The 21393-nt window shown below is 39.3% G+C and overlaps 1 protein-coding gene across 4 annotated transcripts in view; it reads right to left on the minus strand.

The window, feature by feature from the left end:
• The window catches only part of ZNF286A (zinc finger protein 286A), a 27613-nt gene extending 12783 nt beyond the window's left edge, over window positions 1-14830 (minus strand). For 2 of the 4 annotated variants that reach the window (XM_032280208.1, XM_032280207.1), the window contains exons 1-4: window positions 13804-14095; window positions 13047-13135; window positions 8810-8924; window positions 7285-7377 (exon numbers count right to left, since the gene is read on the minus strand). In XM_032280208.1, the coding sequence (XP_032136099.1) occupies window positions 7285-7377; window positions 8810-8924; window positions 13047-13135; window positions 13804-13849 (343 nt within the window). In that variant the 5' untranslated portion in view covers window positions 13850-14095. Of the gene's footprint in view, window positions 1-7284; window positions 7378-8809; window positions 8925-12806; window positions 12940-13046; window positions 13136-13803; window positions 14260-14634 lie in introns of those variants that run through there. The other 2 variants (XM_032280210.1, XM_032280211.1) reach the window with 2 other exon arrangements.
• Window positions 14831-21393: the final 6563 nt, after the last annotated feature.

Raw genomic sequence — 21393 nt, forward strand, 5'->3', positions numbered from 1 at the left:
AATATTAACCCTAAATGTAAATGGGCTAAATGCCCCAATCAAAAGACACAGACTGGCAAATTGGATAAAAAGACAAAACCCATCGGTGTGCTGTATCCAGGAAACCCATCTCACATGCAAGGATACACAAAGGCTCAAAATAAAGGGATGGAGGAAGATTTACCAAGCAAATGGAGAGCAAAAAAAAGCAGGAGTTGCAATTCTCATCTCTGATAAAATAGACTTTAAAGCAACAAAGATCAAAAGAGACAAAGAAGGACATTACATAATGGTAAAAGGATCAATGCAACGAGAAGAGCTAACGATCCTAAATATATATGCACCCAATACAGGAGCACCCAGATACATAAAGCAAATTCTCAAAGAGACTTAGACTCCCACACAATAATAGTGGGAGACTTTAACACCCCACTGTCAATATTAGACAGATCAAAGAGACAGAAAATTAACAAGGATATCCAGGACTTGAACTCAAGCCTGGACCAAGCAAACCTAATACACATTTATAGAACTCTCCACCCCAAATCCACAGAATATACATTCTTCTCAGCACCACATCACACCTACTCTAAAACTGACCACATAATTGGAAGTAAATCACTCCTCAGCAAATGCAAAAGAACGGAAATCATAACAAACAGTCTCTCAGACCACAGTGCAATCAAGTTAGAACTCAGAATTCAGAAACTAACTCAGAACTGCACAGCTTCATGGAAACTGAACAACTAACTGGCTCTTGAATGTTGACTGGGTAAACAATGAAATGAAGGCAGAAATAAAGATGTTTTTCGAAACCAACGAGAATGAAGACACAACGTACCAGAATCTCTGGGACACATTTAAAGCAGTGTCTAGAGGAAAATATATAGCAATAAATGCCCGCATGAGAAGCAAGGAAAGATCTAAAATTGACACCCTATCATCAAAATTGAAAGAGCTAGAGGAGCAAGATAAAAAAAACTCAAAACCTAGCAGAAGACAAGAAATAACTAAGAGCAGAAGGAGATAGAGACACAAAAAAACCTTCAAAAAATCAATAAATCCAGGAGTTGGTTTTTTAAAAAGATCAACAAAACAGACAGACCACTAGCCAGATTAATAAAAAAGAAAAGAGAGAATCATCAAATAGATGCAATAAAAAGAAGAAAGGGGATATCACCACAGATTCCACAGAAATACAAACCATCATCAGAGATTATTACAAACAACTCTATGCACATAAACTAGTAAACCTGGAACAAACAGGTATTCCTGGACACTTGTATCCTCCCAAGCCTAAACTAGGAAGAAGTCGAAACCCTGAATAGGCCAATAACAAGGGCAGAAGTTGAGGCAGCAAATAATAGCCTACCAACCAAAAAAAGCCCAGGTCCAGATGGGTTCCCGGCCAAATTCTACCAGACATACAAAGAGGAGCTGGTACCATTCCTTCTGAAACTATTCCAAACGATCCAAAAAGAGGGGATCCTTCCGAAATCATTTCATGAGACCAACATCATCCTGATACGAAAACCCAGCAGAGACTCAGCAAGAAAAGAAAACTTCAGGCCAACATCCATGATGAACATAGATGCAAAAATCTTCAATAAAATACTGGCAAGCCGATTGCAACAGCACATCAAAAAGCTTATCCACCATGATCAAGTAGGCTTCATCCCGGGGATGCAAGTCTGGTTCAACATACCCAAGTCTATAAACATAATTCACCACATAAACAGAACCAAAGACAAAAACCACGATTATCTCAATTGATGCAGAGAAGGCCTTTGACAAAATTCAACAGGCCTTTATGCTAAAAACCCTCAATAAACTAGGTATTGACGGAACGTATCTCAAAATAATAAAAGCTATTTACAACAAACCCACAGCCAATATTATACTGAATCGGCAAAAACTGGAAGCATTCCCTTTGAAATCTGGCACTAGAGGATATCCTCTCTCACCACTCCTATTCAATATAGTATTGGAATTTCTAGCCAGCAATCAGGCAAGAAAAAGAAATAAAAGGTATTCAATTAGTAAAGGAGGAAGTCAAATTGTCTCTATTTGCAGAGGACATGATTGTATATTTAGAAGACCCCATCGTGTCAGCCCAAAATCTCCTGAAACTGATAAGCAACTTCAGCAAAGCCTCAGGATACAAAATCAATGTGCAGAAATCACAAGCATTCCTATATACCAATAACAGATTTAAAGAGAGCCAAATCAAGAATGAACTGCCATTCACAACTGCTACAAAGAGAATTAAATACCTAGGAATATAACTAAGAAGGAACATAAAGGGCCTCTTCAAAGAGAACTACAACCACTGCTCAACGAAATAAGAGAGGACACAAACAGATGAAGAAACATTCCATGCTCATGGTTAGGAAGAATCGATATTGTGAAAATGGCCATACTGCCCAAAGTAATTTACAGATTCAATGCTATCCCCATCCAGCTACCAATGACCTTCATCACAGAACTGGAAAAATCCACGTTAAACTTCATATGGAACCAAAAGAGAGCCCACATAGCCAAGTCAATTTTAAGCAAAAAGAACAAAGCTGGAGGCATCATACTACCGGACTTCAAACTATACTACAAGGATACAGTAATCAAAACAGCATGATACTGGTACCAAAATAGAGATATAGACCAATGGAACAGCACAGAGGCCTCAGAGGCAACACCACACATCTACAACCATCTGATCTTTGACAAACCTGACAAAAACAAGCAATGGGGAAAGGATTCCCTGTTTAATAAATGGTGTTGGGAAAACTCATTAGCCATGTGCAGAAAGCAGAAACTGGACCCCTTCCTGATACCTTACACTAAAATTAACTCCAGATGCATTAAAGACTTAAACATAAGACCCAACACCATAAAAACCCTAGAAGAAAATCTAGGCAAAACCATTCAGGACATAGGCCTAGACAAGGACTTCATGACCAAAACACCAAAAGCATTGGCAACAAAAGCCAAAATAGACAAATGGGACCTAATCAAACTCCACAGCTTCTGCACAGCAAAAGAAACAGTCATTAGAGTGAATCGGCAACCAACAGAATGGGAGAAAATTTTTACGATCTATCCATCTGACAAAGGGCTGATATCCAGAATTTACGAAGAACTAAAACAGATTTACAAGAAAAAAACTAACAAGCTCATTTAAAAGTGGGCAAAGGATATGAACAGACACTTTACAAAAGAAGACATACATGAGGCCAACAAACACATGAAAAAATGCTCATCATCACTGGTCATTAGAGAAATGCAAATCAAAACTACAACACGCCAGTTAGAATGGCGATCATTAAAAAATCTGGAGACAACAGATGCTGGAGAGGATGTGGAGAAATAGGAACACTTTTACACTGTTGGTGGAGTGTAAATTAGTTCAATCACTGTGAAAGACAGTGTGGTGATTCCTCAAGGGCCTAGAAATAGAAATTCCATTTGACCCAGCAATCCCATTACTGGGTATATATCCAAAGGATTATAAATCATTCTACTATAAGGACACACGCACACGAATGTTCATTGCAGCACAGTTTACAATAGCAAAAACCCGGAACCAACCCAAATGCCCACCGATGATAGACTGGACATGGAAAATGTGGCACATATACACCATGGAATACTATGCAGCCATAAAAAACAGTGAGTTCATGTCCTTCATTGGAACACGGATGAGCCTGGAAACCATTATTCTCAGCAAACTGACACAAGAATAGAAAATGAAACACCACATGTTCTCACTCATAGGTGGGTGTTGAACAATGAGAACACATGGACACAGGGAGGGGAGCATCACACACTGGGGTCTGTTGAGGGGAAATAGGGAAGGGACAGCAGGGGGTGGGGAATTGGGGAGAGATAGCATGGGGAGAAATGCCAGATATAGGTGATGGGGAGGAAGGCAGCAAATCACACTGCCATGTGTGTACCTATGCAACAATCTTGCATGTTCTTCACATGTATCCCAAAACCTAAAATGTAATTAAAAAAAAAAAAGAAGTTAAAGAATTTACATAACCTTGGGGTAATGAAAAATGTTTTAGGCAGTACTGAAAAGGCAGGAAAAAAAACCTGTAAAACATTGAATTTGTAAATCAAAACATACAGCAAAACTGAAATGCGAAAATTAGAAAAAATATCTGTAACATATCAAAAGGTAAAAACCTCATATATAAGGATCTCTTAACAGATCACCTTGAAAACTGCAATACCCCATAAAAGGGAGATGGGTGGTGAGTGGGAAAGTCACGGAAACTGATAGGTCTATGAGGAGAAAGGGACATATTCATAATCACAGGTAAAGATTTTAAAACTCTTTCAATATTCAAAAGTATAACATTTAAAAAAAATAAGAATATCCAGGAAGGATTTTCTTTATGAGCTATAAATACTACTAAGTATAGTAATTAGAACAGCATGGTATTAGACATAGACAGACAAGTAAACCAGAGGAACAAGAAATAGAACCAAGTATACAGGGGAACTGGTTTACCAAAGCTAGCATTACAAATCAGTAACAGAAGGTTTTTCAATGAACAATGCTGGACTTACTGGTTTTAAGCATGGAAAAAGACAAAATTAGTTTTCCTATTTCTACCATATACAAAAATAAATACCCATAAAACAAAATTGAACATTTTGGAATAAAATAAAGATTATCTTTCTGACACTGGGATAAAGTAGGTAGAGAATTAACAAAAAACAATGTTAAAAAAAAATCGAAAATCCATATTCCTAAGACACCAGAAAATAAAATAAGCCAAAGGTTGGAAGAACCAATTTCTTCTCACTGATTTGCAATGCTACTTCTGTCATATATTAGCACCTAAAATATATGAAGAATCCACCAAATCAAGAGAAAAGCCCAATCTCAAAAAATAGGCAAAGGGTATCAACAGGTAACTCAAAAGAAGAAACTTGAATAGCTAACACACATGAAATGCTGAAACTCATATTTATCACTCAAGAGAAATGAAAAATTTAAAACATCAATTTGCATCCATCAGACTGACAAAAATTAACAAGTCTGATAACTCAACTGTTGGCATCTCCTAGTAAAGCTAAACATGTGATGATTTAAGATCTACTAATTGTTCTTCCAGTTATTTCCCTAAACCAGCTCTCAAGATGAACATTAGGAATCAATAAAAGAATGATTACTGCAACTGTTACTAATGGCAAAAAAATAAACTGTTAAGTTTATTCACACAATGGACTTACTGCTCCACAGTAGTTGAAATGAATAAACATTATTCATATATATTAACATAGATTAATACCAAAATACAATGTGAACATTAAAAAAATTAGACTACATAAGAAAAGGTACAACAATAAAATATACATATTGCTTTATATACATATGTATATATGTCTCTATGTATACACACATCTACACAAACATTGAAATCATTCACACCAATTTCAAGATATAGTGGTTACTTCTAGGGGAGAAAGAGAATAAAAGGGGTTTCTTTTTTTGTTGTTGTTTTCTTTTTTGAGACAGAGTCTCCCTCTTTTGCCCAGGCTGGAGTGCAATGGCACGATCTCAACTCACAGCAACCTCTGCCTCCTGGGTTCAAGATTCTCTTGCCTCAGCCTCACAAGTACTGGGATTAAAAGTGCCCACCACCATGCCCAGCTAATTTTTTGTATTTTTAGTAGAGATGGGGTTTCACCATGCTGGCCAGGCTGGTCTTGAACTCCTGACCTCAGGTGATCCACCCACCTCGGCCTCCCAAAGTGCAGGGATTACAGGTGTGAGCCACTGCACCTGGCCGAAAATAAAGGGCTTAAACTGAATATGCAGTACTTTTTTTTGTTTTGTTTTGTTTTTGAGATGGAGTTTCGCTCTTGTTACCCAGGCTGGAGTGCAATGGCACGATCTCGGCTCACCGCGCAACCTCTGCCTCCTGGGTTCAGGCAATTCTCCTGCCTCAGCCTCCTGAGTCGCTGGGACTACAGGCATGTACCACCATGCCCAGCTAATTTTTTGTATTTTTAGTAGAGACGGGGTTTCACCATGTTGACCAGGATGGTCTCGATCTCTTGACCTCGTGATCCACCCGCCTCGGCCTCCCACAGTGCTGAGATTACAGGCTTGAGCCACCGCGCCCGGCCCAGTACTTTTCATTTCTTAAAAAATAAAAGATACTACACACCTCAAAAGGATGGTTAAATGAAAACGAGCAATATTAAGTGCTGATAACCATGTGGAACAACTAGAATGCACATACTCTGCTGCTAGGAATGTAACTGGTGCAATGGCTCTAGAAACCTCTTTGGCAACATCAACCAAAAGTGAATATGTATCTATCCTATGATAAAACAAGTCTACTTGTATGTATATATCCAAAAGAAATGCATATATTGTTCACCAAAAGGCATTAAAAAAGTGTACATAGCAGCATTATTCAGACAGCTAAAAACTGGAAACTATCCAAATATTCATCTTCAGGAGACTAAACTGGTATATTAACAAAATGAAAGATTATGTAACAATGAAAATGAATAAACTACCATGACATGCAACAACATGCATATATCTCACAGCTGATGCTCAGTGAAGGAAGCCAGATACAAGGGTATATGCAACACAATTCCATTTATAGACAGTCCAAGAACCATCAAAACTTAGTGCTCTAAGTTAGGATAACGTTATTCTTGGGAGGAGGGAGGGGTTGAAAGAGGGGGCATAAGAGTTCTTCTAGGGGTGCTGGTGAGGCTGTTTTCTTGATTTGGACAATAGTTACATGAATGTGCTAAATTTGTGAAAATTCATACAACTGTATAATTATGAGTTTTATATTGTAAGAAAAAGAAAGAAACAAAAAGAGGCAAACAAAGCAAAATAGGAGTATATATCTAATCTCAGTGACGGATACATGAATGTTATTTTCTGGACTTCTGTATATACTTAAAACGCTTTAGAATTTTTAAAAAATTAAAAAATAAAGGTGCACAGGCACTTCTAATATTCTTTGCTAAGCACTGCATAATTATAAATTTTATATTTTAAGAAAAAGAAAGGAAGAAAGAGAAAGAAAAGAGGTAAACAAAGCAAAATATGAGTATGTGTCTAATCTCACTGATAGATATACGAATGTTATTTTATTTTTTGGACTTCCCTATATATTTATAATGCTTGAGAATTTTTTTAAAAATTAAAAAATAAAGGCGCACAGGCACTTGTAATATTCTTTCTTAAGCACTGAAAAGTATCATTTCTTTGTTGTCCTGCTAGGCTATCATTTCTGAAGACTTCCCATCTATCTGACTCACCTGAATAGCTGTTTTTAGGGGCTTTTCTCTCAAGCTTCAATGGTTCTTTTCCATTCTCCAAGGTGTAGTTCTCAGGTTTGGAAACTGGAAGCCCTATTCATTAAAAAAAAGAAAAAGAAAGAAGAAAGTAATAGGAGTAAGTTATTTGTGGACTTTTTCTTCCAGTAGGTCGAATTGTTAGATATTCCTTAGTGAATTCCAACTTTCTTTATTTTCTTAATTTATAAAAATTTATTTTTTTATTTCTAAAGTTAATGGGGACTAACTATAGTGCCCACGCAGGTCTTGAACTTCTGGGCTCAAGGTATCCTCCCACCTCTGCCTCCCTAAATTCTGGGATTACAGGCGTGAGCCACCATGCCCAACTTTCATGGTCCCTGACCTGCTGGACTTAGTTATTTGTAATGGGTATAAAGATCTAAACCAGAATATGGTCTCAACCTCTTGATCTACAAAAACAAAGTATTACAGGAAAAGCTGAAGTAAGGGAGGATGGACCTCTAAATGAGTATCTGCAGTAAGTGTCTGGGCCTGGTAACGAGTTCAACTAGATTTGTAAATACAAATATTTTCAACCATCAGAAAAGAAAGGAATTTCTCTTTATTTCCTTATTATGTAAGGAACCTTCAGAAAGATGTTGAAAAGTAGTCCTTACCCCAGGAAAGGAGGAAAAAGTGGGACCTCAGTGGCAGCACCACACAATTGTAATGGTGGTAACTTAAGTTTTTATCTTCTAATATTTTCCCTTTCCTCCTTCTTCGGTTACTAGAAGTCACTTTCTTAGGGGATTTTTTTACATGAGGTTTGGGAGGGGCTAACCGTCCCCACCACCCATCATACAAACATATGCATGCATGTGTGTACCAGCAGGCACGCTGGTAGGCCCAGGATCTAAAACTGGCCACAGAGTACTCAATCTTTCTGGCTCTGTTTCACTGATGGGCATCTGACTTTATTTGCTGAAACTCCCAGGACAGAAGTAGTTTCTTTTTTAGCTTAGCTATCTAACTGGAAGAATAACAAAACCCTGGGCTGCCACTGGTCATCTGTGCCACATGGGATAATCCTAAGAATAAAGCTAATACAGGGCCGGGCGTGGTGGCTCACGCCTGTAATCCAAGCACTTTGGAGGCTAAGGCGGGCAGATCACCTGAGGTTGGGAGTCCAAGAATAAAGCTAATACAGAGCAAAACCAAGCCAATTGGTCAAAAATAAATCAATTAAGAAATAAAGGAAATTCCTGATAATATATTTGGATCCTTGAAAAATCACGATTTTTTTCCCCTTTAAGAGTGTGAGTTAAGTTTCTGTCACTTAAATCCAAAGAATCCTGATACAAGACAAGCATAGACATTTCATCAAGAATCTAGAGCAGGAACAGATTTTCAACATAGGCCAAAAAGAATTAACACTTTTTGACTCCTGAATGCAAAGGTGAAGGCTTTGTTAAGCTATTTCACTGTCATTAAACCAATGATGTTCCCATAAGCAGATTCCAGAGTCACAATGAGAATCCATTCTTACATAGTGAGACCAGGTTCCTATAGTTCTCCAGCATCACATCCCTTTGTGCAGGATCCAGCTTCCCCCACTCCTCTGGTGTAAAGTCCATGGCCACATCCTTGAATGTCACTGTCTCCTAAGACATAAAACATTTTTTTCAACATTTTTCCCTTGTAACCTCTCTTTCTTCTCCCAATTTCTGCTGGCCCTGGAGCAAAAGCCTGAGATGCACTTAACAGGGGAACTGACTATGACAAATAACAAGTATTCTAATGCTGTTCAGATTCAGAATATTTTATATAAAGGATCGCTATCATTTATGTGCCAGATACACTATGCTAGATTCAATATGAGAACCGGAAGATGACCCTGGTTTCTCCATTGAGACACTACAATTTTTCTGGGGAATAAAGTATTAAAATATGAACCAATGAGTCAACAATATAGTTTGATTAAAGTAAAATATAAGCAGAGGGAAAAAAGGTCATGTCTACATAATGCTTCTCTGAGTCAATAAATATTGCAGAGTCAATCTAGCCAATCACTAGATGAAATGCAATACAGAACTTGTAAATGGAGAAGTCATGAAATGAAAAAACAGCAAAAAGCAACCAGTTAAACATGAATTAATTCAAGGCAAAAAGCATTACATTGGAAACAGCTCCAATTTATGAGATACAACTCATAAATATTTATGTATAAAAGATAATAAGATTATACCTCTATAAGACAAAAAAATACAAAAACCATAAGGAGATAGGTATATATCTGCATTGAACCGGCAGCTTTAAGTAAACCCATAGACAACAGGAATATTTTAAGGTTACTGAAATAAATATAAACCAAATGCTCTAACTGGATAGAAAACATCTTCTGTTTAAACATTCATGTAGCATTTGCAAAAGATAACAAAGTAAATTTCAGTATATCCCAAAACAAAAATAGAACAGAATAATTGATAACTGTAAAAATATATCAAAATATGAAAATAATGATGAAATAAAATAGAAAAAAAATGCTAAATGGCTAAAACTGTACTCAGAGGAAATTTCATAGCTTTAAACACTTCCATTAAATTTCTGAAAAACACAAATAAATGAACAGAGCACACAAATCAAGTTAGAACAAAAAACACAGGAAAACAGAAATATTTACAATATAAAAGCAGAAATTTTAAAAAGAGAAAATAAAACAGCTGGGAAACCTGATTAAGTTCAGTAAGTTATAATATTATACCAATGTGAATGTCCTGGTTTTGAAAAAAGAGTAATAAAGCAAAGTAAAATATAAATTTTTGCAAAATCTGGGTGAAACATATACAAATTTTTTGTGCTATTTGCAACACTTCTTATGAATAAAATTATTTCAAAGTAAACTACTATAGGGAAAATAATCTAAGATTTAAGATATAAGATAATTATTCCCTTAAGATAAAATAATATGTAAAAATTATTAAGTAGCCCCTAAGTAGAAATGACATTATGAGGAAGATGACCTTTAGCCTAGAATCTGCATATACATAACTAAATCAACCTTCATTGGGGATTAAGTGCTAAACAATCAGAAGAAAAAGCAAGAACAACAAAAATGCAAACCACTGCACAAACAGTAGGAAAATACAAAAGAGGAAACAAGAAAGCACAGGAAACAGAATTATAAAAATCACATGGCACGAAAAGTTTAAAACATATGTATTATATGTGAATGAGAAAGTTTCCCTTATAAAAAGGTTTTTTTGATTGTTTGTTTGTTTTTCAAGCCACATGCTATATACCAAATAGGCCATCCAAACTGCTAGGTTGGGTACTGGTGGGTAAATGAAAGGAAATATGGTATACCATATGTCTGAACGTAGTAGTGCAAGCACAAAAAAAAACATGGAAAAATATACGTCAAATGTTAGTAGGGAGAGGCAGGGACTGAAATTGAAGGGGAAGTAGCACTACCTTTTTTGGTTTTTTTTTTTTTTTTTTGAGATGGAGTCTCACTCTGCAGCCAGGCTGGAGTGCAGTGGCACAATTTCACCTCACTGCAACCTCCACCTGCTGGGTTCAAGTGATTCTCCTGCCTCAGCCTCCCAAGTAGCTAGAATTACAGGCACGCATCACCACGCCCAGCTAATTTTTGTATTTTTAGTAGAGATGGGGTTTCACCATGTTGGCCAGGATGGTCTCAATCTCCTGACCTCATGATCTGTCCAACTTGGCCTCCCAAAGTGCTGGGATTGAAGGCGTGAGCTACTGCGCCTGGTATATTAACTTTACATTTCTGTTTATCTGTGTTGTTCACTTCATTACAATGAGCAAGAATTAAAACTTTAATATTTTAAAAAATCTAATAAATCAAAGATAAAAAAATAGCCCAGGCAAATTCTAATAAGCAAAAAAGCTGCAATATTGCATTTTAAAAATCCAAACAGAACAAAGACAGCTTTTAAAATTTTCCATTAATAGATTCAATCACTTTGATGCTGTAACAGTGTTGAATCTAATATCAAAGTACTAAAATATAGGTTCACTTCTGGTACCTGTGCCCTAATTTTCCCCTAGCTACTACGCCTGGCTACTTTGAGTCTGTGTAGTTCAGGTAGTACTGACTCCAACTCTGACTCATGGGTGGGATGTGTGCATGCTCGTGTGTGTGTGTGTAGGGGTGTATGTGTGTGTGTTTGTGTAGGTATATTCTATAGAGAATTACACTTAGATTTGGCCAATAACTCATCCAGGAATGAGCCTAATATCCCATTAGAGTCAATCCCAGCACTTCTGCAAGAATGACTAGAAGAGAATCTGCCCTTTTTCTCTGGCCTTCAACACAGGAAAATGTTAAGCCTAAACTTTTGTTAGAGGCCAACACTAGGAGAAAAACCTGCTTGACAACAGACTCATGGAGAAAAAAGAAAAGGTCGGTAAATGAAGAAACAGGTTTTAACATTCTTGCTTGAGCCCTAGATATAGCCAGACCTAGATTTTTCAGTTTGTTCGACATTAGTTACTTCTTTTCACTTAGGCCTATTTGAATTGATTTCATTAGCTGCAACTTAAAGCTTCTTGAAGACTTTATTAGTCTTCAAGACTTCAAGTTGAGAAGCCAATGGAGACAGGCAAGTATATAAAGGATATTGAAAAGTCACTTTTACAAACACTACAAACATGCAGCATCTACTTTTTACACTTTGGATTATAGAAGCAAAGAGAAAGGCTGATTGAGGAATCTCTGGGTTGTGGTAAGCCATACATATCACGGAAAGTTCCTTTTTTCCTACTCAACTTCTTTTCTTTTTTTTTTGAGACAGTCTCACTCTCACCCAGGCTGGAGTGTAGCAGCCCTATTTCAGCTCACTGAAACCTCTGCCTCCTGGATTCAAGTGATTCTCATGCCTCAGTCTCCACAGTAGCTGGGATTACAAGCATGCACCACCACGCCCAGCGAGTTTTTGTATTTTTAGTAGATATGAGGTTTCCCCATATTGGTCAGACTGGTCTTGAACTCCTGACCTCAGGTGATCTGCCTACCTCAGCCTCCCAAAGTATTGGGATTACAGGTGTGAGCCATTGTACCCAGCCCCAAATTCTTTTAATAAACTTTTCAAACATACAAAAGTTTAATGAAGAATATAAAAATCACTGATATAGCACGATCACCACCTAAATTAAAAATTCTTAACATTTGTCTATTTACCTTTTGGGAGAGAGGGGCTAACAATAGAAAAGTAAGTTACAGACATAATACCTTAGCTTCCATCATCTCAGAGGGCTGGATTCTAATTGTAATTCTTTCAATTATGCCTTCATAGGTTTTCCTTTTCCAGCATTTCTTTGAACTATGTGAGTACTTATTATTTTTACAATCACTTCAGCGTTTAAGTGCTTTCTTAAATTGCTAAAGTCACATACATCCTGTTTCATCTAGAGAAACAAGTTTTGAGAGGTATTACCACATTATATTTAAAATAGTTTCTCACATTACCAAGCACAGAAATGAGCATAGTAGGCTAAGAAAGGGAAATGTTGCTTACCTGATACCCTTCTGTTGAGGGGCAATAAACACTAAATGGGGAAGAAATCCATCCAGTGTTATAAGTAAGTAAAAAACATTTTCTTCTGAGTTCATTAGCCTCCTGAGTAGTCTCTTAGATTTAGAACTCAGCTCTGTAGATAGATTTTAGTGGATAAAGAAACTCCACATCAAAAAGAAGGGAGCACATTTGTACTCTAAGAAACAAGGTGTAATTCCAATAATCAACAGACTCACTCACCTGGGATCTGGCCGTGAGGCGCAGAGCAGCTACTTCTCCCTCTTCTGTACTCCTCTCTTGGAAATGGGGAGAATCCTGGGAAAACAGAGCTAACGGCAAGAAAGCAGTAATAATGAGGCCTAGACTTATCTAGCCACTCAGATAAAAAGTCTAAAAACTGCTCCAACATCCTGTATGTGCACCCCACAAACACTGAGACTGAAGGTAGCCTAAAACCAGCCTCCCCCTAGCACCCTCGTCCCAGGATGTACAGGAATACTGCTACTCCGGGCTCAAATTCAGTTGCTATAATCATAACACATTCTGGAAGATGGCATCCTCTGATCTAGAAATTAGAATATGTCAGTTAATTTCCCAGCTTAATCTATACTAAATAATTATCAGAGAAATAAGCTCAATTGTTCTCACCCTGAAAGCTTACTTATAATGTAGATTGCTGGACCCCACCACAAATTAATAAGCATTAGTTGGGCCTGGGGTACAATCTAGAAATCTAACAAACACCCCAGGAGGAATTCTGATATAGGAGGTCACAGCACAACCTTCATGAAAGTGGTCAGGTAGAATTGAAGTCAGTCACTGACTACTGTGCCTGTTTTCTTCTATGTAAAACAATATATTTTTGCCAACCAAAGAGCTGAATTCTCAGCCCCAATGGAGACTAGCATGAGATAATCATTTGGGAGGAAGAGTACATGAGAAAATGAATTAATTGAGGCTTTGTTGCTTATGCCGTAGAAGTTAACATTTCACTCACATTTTGGGGGTAGCTTTGAAGGGTCCACTGTGTGTCCAGCTGCCATGGAAAGGGCAATGCTCCCATACCAAGCCCTCTAGTCTCACTTAAAAAGCCCATCCAACCCCAAGACAATGGAGACAGCCAGCCAACTGCCACCTCCCCTGAGCCAACGGTTTTCCCTTCAGAAGCAGAAATTTCGCCCTTTCACGCCCACAAGTTCAACATGTCCGCAATTCTCACCTCTTTTCTCAGACATTTCAGTCAACTCTGTCTCCATGATCACCACCTCCTCCTTGTTATGGAGATTCTGCTCTTCACCCCAATTCAGACCTCTCTGGCCAGACGAGTTAGAAGCCCGGGCCTCGTGGTCCCACTTCCTGGCTTCCCTCCTGGGCTCTGATGAAAGGCCTGGGTCAGATTGGGTCGGGTTTCTTCCTCACGGTGGAATCTGCCTCGGTCCTACGGAGCTGGACCCTGGAAGCCCGGGACAGCATCCCTGAGTCTGGGTCCTCAGATGTCTGTCCCCACCGCTTGGAGATGTCCCTACCGCTTGGAGCTGTCACTGTGGGGACCGGGCGCCTGGAAGAGGTGGCGCTGGGGCATCGGGAGCATGGACAAATTCCGCCGTGCTGAGGGTACTGGCCCAGGACCCCGCGACCGCCCCGCCCGTCGCACAACGGCGTCCCCGGAGGAGAGGATCAGGTTAGAGAGAGAAGGGACGGCGCTCATGGTATGCCCTCGAGGCCCCTTTAACAAACGCGCACTCCAGCACAGACCCGGCGCAGAACGACCCGAGGAACCATCGCAGAGGCCGAGCGGAGATGAGCGACATCACCGCGACTAACTCACCTCCCATCCCCGGCTTCACAAAGGGTATGAACTTCTTGGGCCAGCTTGGAGTCGCGCATGCGTAAGAAGGAGCGGAACCAGGCGGGTTGCCCTCATTCTGCCCAGAACTACAATTCCCAGAAGCCCCTGGGCATCACCAGACTCCAGTTCTCCGCAGGTGGGAGCACCCGTGGTGCTGCTGGGAGAAGCGAAGGATGTAAGAGCTCTGTCCGTCTCGCGAAAGTATGATGCAACATCTCCTGTGTCTGATCCCGCCCCTCCTTCCCCCGCCACCCCCACCCAACCCCGGTCCGGGGAAGGAGGGAGCATCGGAGAGGCAGATCCGAGTCCGGTCTGTCCCCGCGCTTTGTCTGCACAAGGTCCTGCGGCACAGTGCTTAAGACTGCAGAGTTCGACCGGGCGCCGTGGCTCACGCCTGTAATCCCAGCACTTTGGGAGGCTGAAGCGGGCGGATCACCTAAGGTTGGGAGTTCGAGACCAGCCTGACCAACATGGAGACACTGTCTCTACTAAAAATACAAATTTAGCCGGGCGTGGTGACGCATGCCTGTAATCCCAGCTACTCAGGAGGCTTCTGAAGCAGGAGAATCGCTTGAATCCGGGAGTCGGAGGTTGCGGTGAGCCGAGATCACTCCATTCATTGCACTCCAGCCTTGGCTACAGGAGCGAAACCCCGTCTCAAAAAAAAAAGGCTGCTGAGTTCAACCCAAATTACTCCAGTGTAAGATACATTAAAATACATAGTTTTTATCCATATTTTGTCCTCCCAGAACTCATCGTTTGCTTTCAAAACATATGACAGATATTTTTAGGAAGAGCAGGTCCCTCTTTGTACGCTCAGTCTGATGTTCCTGGATCCACAGACTATTTGTAATCCTAAAAATTCATGTATTTAAAATGAGTTGAAAAGGTTGATGCTGTTTTAACAAATTTGAGCAACAGGTTCTTTGCAGACATAAAAATGAGTTTAAATGTATCATAAAAAGTGGTTCTTTCAAGAGATCGTGATATAGTCTCTCCAATTCTGACAGGGGACTAACCCATCCACCTCCAGCTTCGTGTCTAGACTGCCCTCCTTTTCTCAGTGAATGAGTTAACTGCCAACTCACTCATTTGCACAAGCTAGAACCTGAATATTCTTAACTCTTTAATCTCATCGTCTATTTATCACCAAGTCCTATTCATTGTATCTTAAGTAACCCCAATTTTTCCATCTTTCTCTATTCCCAGTAGCATTACTTTAGTTGGGGCCACCACCATTTCACTAGGATTGCCGTCTCAGCCTGATAACTGGATTCCCTAACTAGGGTTTTTTCTACCACCAATCTGTTCTCAACACTTTCTGGCTAGTGCTCATTCTAAAACAAGCATATGCTATTACTTTACTGCTTAAAACCATTTAGTGGCTTTTAGAAACGTCAGGAAAAGACAATTTCCAGTTCCCAAAAGGGATTTGTTACTCTCATTATTTGAGACTCCTGGTAGTTACACCCTTGTGCAATCCCCTCCTCTTGTATATGGACTGGGACTCACTTGTAACCAATACAATACAATAAAGGTGACATAAAAGTCTAATGTGTGTCTTGCTAGGAGACTCCTCTCTTGCTGGCTTTGATGAAGTGGTGGTGATGTTGTGGAGGCCCATATGCCGAAAGAACTGAGGATGGCCTCCAACCAAGAGCCTGCAAGAATGGAAGGCCCTTAGTTCCACAACCTGCAAGGAGCTGAACCCTTTGGACAGCTCTGTGTGCTTGAAATTATTCCTTGTAGAGTCTTCCCATGAGAACCCTGTCTTGCCTGACATCTTGATAGCAGGCTGCAAAGGACTCAGTTAAGCTGTGCCCCGACTCTCACTCATACGAACTATGAGATAATAAACTTGTGTTATTTGAACCACTAAGTATGTGGCAATATCGTTATGCAGGGAAATTTACCTAATATAACTTTCTAACATAAAAGGATCTTTGTCAAAATCCAATCTGTAGATTCTCTGGAAGTGGGAAAATTGTTGGATTGAGCAACTCTACATTTGGTCCTAAGAAGTGTGTGGCCTGTATATATACTTTTAAAAAGCTATCCTAAGAATGATAAAGGAGGATGCTTGAAATATCAAGCAAAAACTTGTCATAAAAATAAAAACAACAAAACCGTGTGTCAAAATATAATGGTTAATACTAGGTTGAATGGCAGAATATGTAAAATTGAAGAGTGAATATCTAGAATATTCTAGTGAAGCTAGAATATCAGGCCAGGGAAATCTACACTTCCATAAAATATCAGGGAAAAAAGTTGAAAAATATGAAAGAAATGTTAAGCAGTATGGAGACTGACTAGATTTTATATAATGAGAACCAAGAACGAAAGAAAAACAGAGGAGGTACTATTTTAAGAAACAATAATCAAGAATTATGGAAAAATTAAAAATTAAAGACTTCAGATTGAAAGTATGCATAGAGGCGAGGCGCGGTGGCTCACGCCTGTAATCCTAGCACTTTGGGAGGCCGAGGCGGGTGGATCACGAGGTCAAGAGATTGAAACCATCCATGGTCAACATGGTGAAACCCCGTCTCTACTAAAAATACAAAAAATTAGCTGGGCATGGTGGCGCATGCCTGTAATCCCAGCCACTCAGGAGGCTGAGGCAGGAGAGTTGCCTGAACCCAGGAGGTGGAGGTTGTGGTGAGCCAAGATCACGCCATTGCACTCCAGCCTGGGTAACAAGAGTGAAACTCCATCTCCAGAAAAAAAGAGAAAGTATGCATAGACAGTCAAACAAATTATGAATAGACACCACATATTACAATGAAATCTATTAAAGAAGAAATTCTAATGCCTTCCAGAAGCAAAAGAAAAACAAAAGAAAAAAAAATCACAAAGAAAAATCCTCAGTGTTAAAAACAGCGGTTGGCATTTTGTGGCTTCTCAACAAATAATAAATAAATAAACCTGATTTGTCAATAGCAGGACTGATTACAAGAAGAAAATGTAATACTGATAAATAATATTTGTACGTGTTTATGGGGTACATGTGATATTCCGATACATGCATAAGATGTGTAATAATGAAGTCGGTATTTAGGATATGCATCACCTTCAACATTTATCATTTCTTTGTGCTGGGGAAATTTGAAATGTTCTTCATGCATAGGATATGTAATAATCAAGTCAGGGTATTTATAATATCCATTACCTTCAATATTTTTCATTTCTTTGTGTTGGAAAAATTTGAAACGTTCTTTTCTATATGATTTTGAAATATATGATATATTGTTGTTAACTGTGCTATCAAAAAAACTAATAAGTGAAAAAAAAACAAAGTGCAGCAATATTTTTTTAATAAAACATACATTGGGATTCAAGCAAAACAAAAATATTAAAATCCAAGTTATTACAAAATGTATACCAGCCTAATATGAACAAAAATAGCCAGATAACAATGTTATTATTAATAAAATTAAGCTCAAGATTTAAAAAATCATAATGAACAAAAAATCGACATTATATTGTAAAACTTGAGGAGAGGTATGGCCTACTGTATTTAAGTATATTTTAAATTTTTCTATTATTTCTTCCTTCCTTCCTGATACTCCATGATACTTTCATTTATTATGTTTTTTGTTTAGAGAACTTCCTTTAGTCATTCCTTAAGGCTAAATCTGTAGCAACAAATTCTTTTAGTTTACATACATTTGAGAATGATTTGATTTCCTCTTCATTTCTGAAGGATAATTAACTGGATACAATTCACAGTTTGCAGTTCCTTTTTTTTCCTTCAAGTTGACAGCACTTGAAAAATATGCTATTTGTTTCTGGCTTTCATGATTTCAAACACGAAACCTGATGTCATGGAATTGGTGTTTCCCAGATGTAATGGAAACATTTCTCTCTGCTGCTGTTAGTAACTTTTTAATCTTTCAAAAGTTTGCAGCATTTTAATTATGATGTATCTTGTTAGGAATTTATTTGACTTTATTTGGGGTTTGTTCAGCTTCTTGAATCTGTAAGTACATGTCTTTCATAGTTTGGAAAATAATCGAAATTTGGGAAATTATCTTCTACTATCTCTCTTTCTTTTTGAGATGGAGTCTCACTCTGTTGTGAGGCTGGAGTACAGTGGCACGAAATCGGCTCACTGCACCCTCTGCCTCCCCCGTTTAAGTGATTCTCTTGCCTCAGCCTCCCCAGTAGCTGGGACTATAGGCATGTGCCAGCATGCCCAGATAAGTCTTTGTGTTTTTCGTAGAGACGGGGTTTCACCATGTTAGCCAGGATGGTCTTGATCTCCTGACCTCGTGATCCACCCACCTTGGCCTCCCAAAGTGCTGGGATTACAGTTTTCAGTCACTGTGGACAGCCTACTATTTCTTTAAATACTCTCAGTCCCACCCGTTTTTTCTGTCCTGAGACTCTGATGTTAAGATTGCTGGATCTTTTGTCATTGTCCCAAAGAAAGGCCCATGAGGCTGTGTTCATTTATTTTTAGTCCATTTTCTTTTTGTTGTTCAGATTGGGTAAATTCTAGTGATCTCCCCTCAAGTTCTTTGGTTCTATTATTTGTCATCTCCACTCTACTATCAAGTCCATCCAATGAGTTTAAAATATTTTAGTAATTGTATATTACTAAATAATATACATTGTATATTACTAAATAATATAATTTTCATTTGGTTCTTTTTTGTAACATTTCCCTCCCCTCCCTTCCCCTTCCCTTCCCTTCCCTTTCCTCCCATGTTCAAGGGATTCTCCTGCCTCAGCCTCCCGTAGCTGGTATTACAGGTGTGTGCTGTCAAGCCCAGATAATTTTTTGGGGTTATTTTTTTGTTTATTATTATTATTATTGAGACAGAGTCTCACTCTGTCACCCAAGCAGGAGTGCAGATATTTTATTTTTTATTTTTTCATCTGTTTTAAGAACATTTGTAATTTCTTATTGAAACTGTTTTTTATGATGGTTGCTTTAAATCCTGGTAAGATGATTTCAGAATCTGATTCTTCTCAGTATAAGCATTAGTTGATTGTTTTTTTGTCTTTCAAGTTGTGATCTTCCTATTTCTTGGTGTGATGGGTGATTCTGGATTGAATTCTGGATATTAAAAGACTCTGGAGTCTATTTAAATCTTTAATTTTAGAAGATTTATTTAGGTTTAGAATATAGTATCAAGGCCTTGGTCTACTTTTTGTGGTGGGCTGTGCTTCCAGTGACTATCTAGTCTTCAGAGCCTTTGTGGCACTATTTTGGTCTGCTCTGGGTTATCTACTGGCCCCTGTTAGTGTTGCCTGAATGAGTTGAAAGAGCTTGTCCAGGCTGGGCCAAGGTGGGGAAAGGGATTCTCCAGTCCGTGTGGAAGTAGAGTGCTTCCTGTATGGCACCCTCTGTATAGTGGGATTTCCACCTGCCTGTACTAACCAACCACCTGGCATTGCTAGGAGAGTGTGTGTGTGTGTGTGTGTGTGTGTGTGTGTGTGTGTGTGTGTGTGTGTCTGTGTGTGCGTGTGTGTGTTTGGGGTGGGAGAATGGGGATTCCCAGGTCTGACTGGGCTAGCGATTGCTGTGGCAGGATTCACTATGATGGTAATGTCCATCCATCTGTTGTTTTAGATGGGAGAGGAGAGTCTCAGGCCTGATGGGATCTCCTCTGGCTGCCTATGGTTAGTGAGGTTTCCAGTCAATCCCTCCAGGCTTACCTGGTGTTGTTAGTGGGGCCCTTGTTCCACTGGGGGAGGAATAAGTCTATGTGGGCCATCTTCTAGTGCTAGGCTTGGGGTTATAAGATGCCCCACTAACATGATGTTCCTCCAGTCCTGGGGTCTCCCTCTACCCAGTCCAATTTCCTTTTTATTTCTTTTTCTTTTTTTTTTTTTTTTTTTTTGAGATGGAGTCTCACTCTGTCGCCAGGCTGGAGTGCAGTGGTGCAATCTCGGCTCACTGCAACCTCTGCCTTCCAGGCTCAAGTGATTCTCCTGCCTCAGCCTCCTGAGTAGCTGGGACTAAAGGCGTGTGCCATCACACCTAGCCAATTTTTGTATTTTTAGTAGAGATGGGGTTTCACTATCTTGGCCAGGATGGTCTCGATCTCTTGACCTCGTGATCTGCCCTCCTCAGCCTCCCAAAGTGCTGGGATTACAGGCGTGAGCCACTGCGCTGGGCCCCAATTTCCTTTTTTTACCTGTTAGAGTTCTTGTTTGTTGTTTCTAGTGTTCATAGTAATCAGCAGGAAGGAATGGAGAAAAATATACCTACAGCACCTTGTTTGGATACATTATATACTTATAAAAGGAATGTGAGATCAAGAAGATATATTGACTGACAGAAAAATCAATAATTGTAGTAGGAAAGTTTTACATAATCCTCTGAAAAACGAATATATCAAATAGACAAAAGGAAGGAGAGCTTTAGAAGTTTCAATAACAGGGCCGGGCGTGGTGGCTCACGCCTGTAATCCCAGCACTTTGGGAGGCCGAGGCGGGTGGATCACGAGGTCAGGAGATCGATACCATCCTGGTCAACATGGTGAAACCCCATCTCTACTAAAAATACAATGGGCCGGGCGCGGTGGCTCAAGCCTGTAATCTCAGCACTTTGGGAGGCCGAGGTGGGTGGATCACGACGTCAAGAGCTCGAGACCATCCTGGTCAACATGGTGAAACCCCGTCTCTACTAAAAATACAAAAAATTAGCTGGGCATGGTGGCGCGTGCCTGTAATCCCAGCCACTCAGGAGGCTGAGGCAGGAGAATTGCCTGAACCCAGGAGGCGGAG

Source organism: Sapajus apella, unplaced genomic scaffold (assembly GCF_009761245.1).
Source record: "Sapajus apella isolate SASKATOON/1434 unplaced genomic scaffold, GSC_monkey_1.0 scaffold12, whole genome shotgun sequence".
NCBI lineage: Eukaryota > Metazoa > Chordata > Mammalia > Primates > Cebidae > Sapajus > Sapajus apella.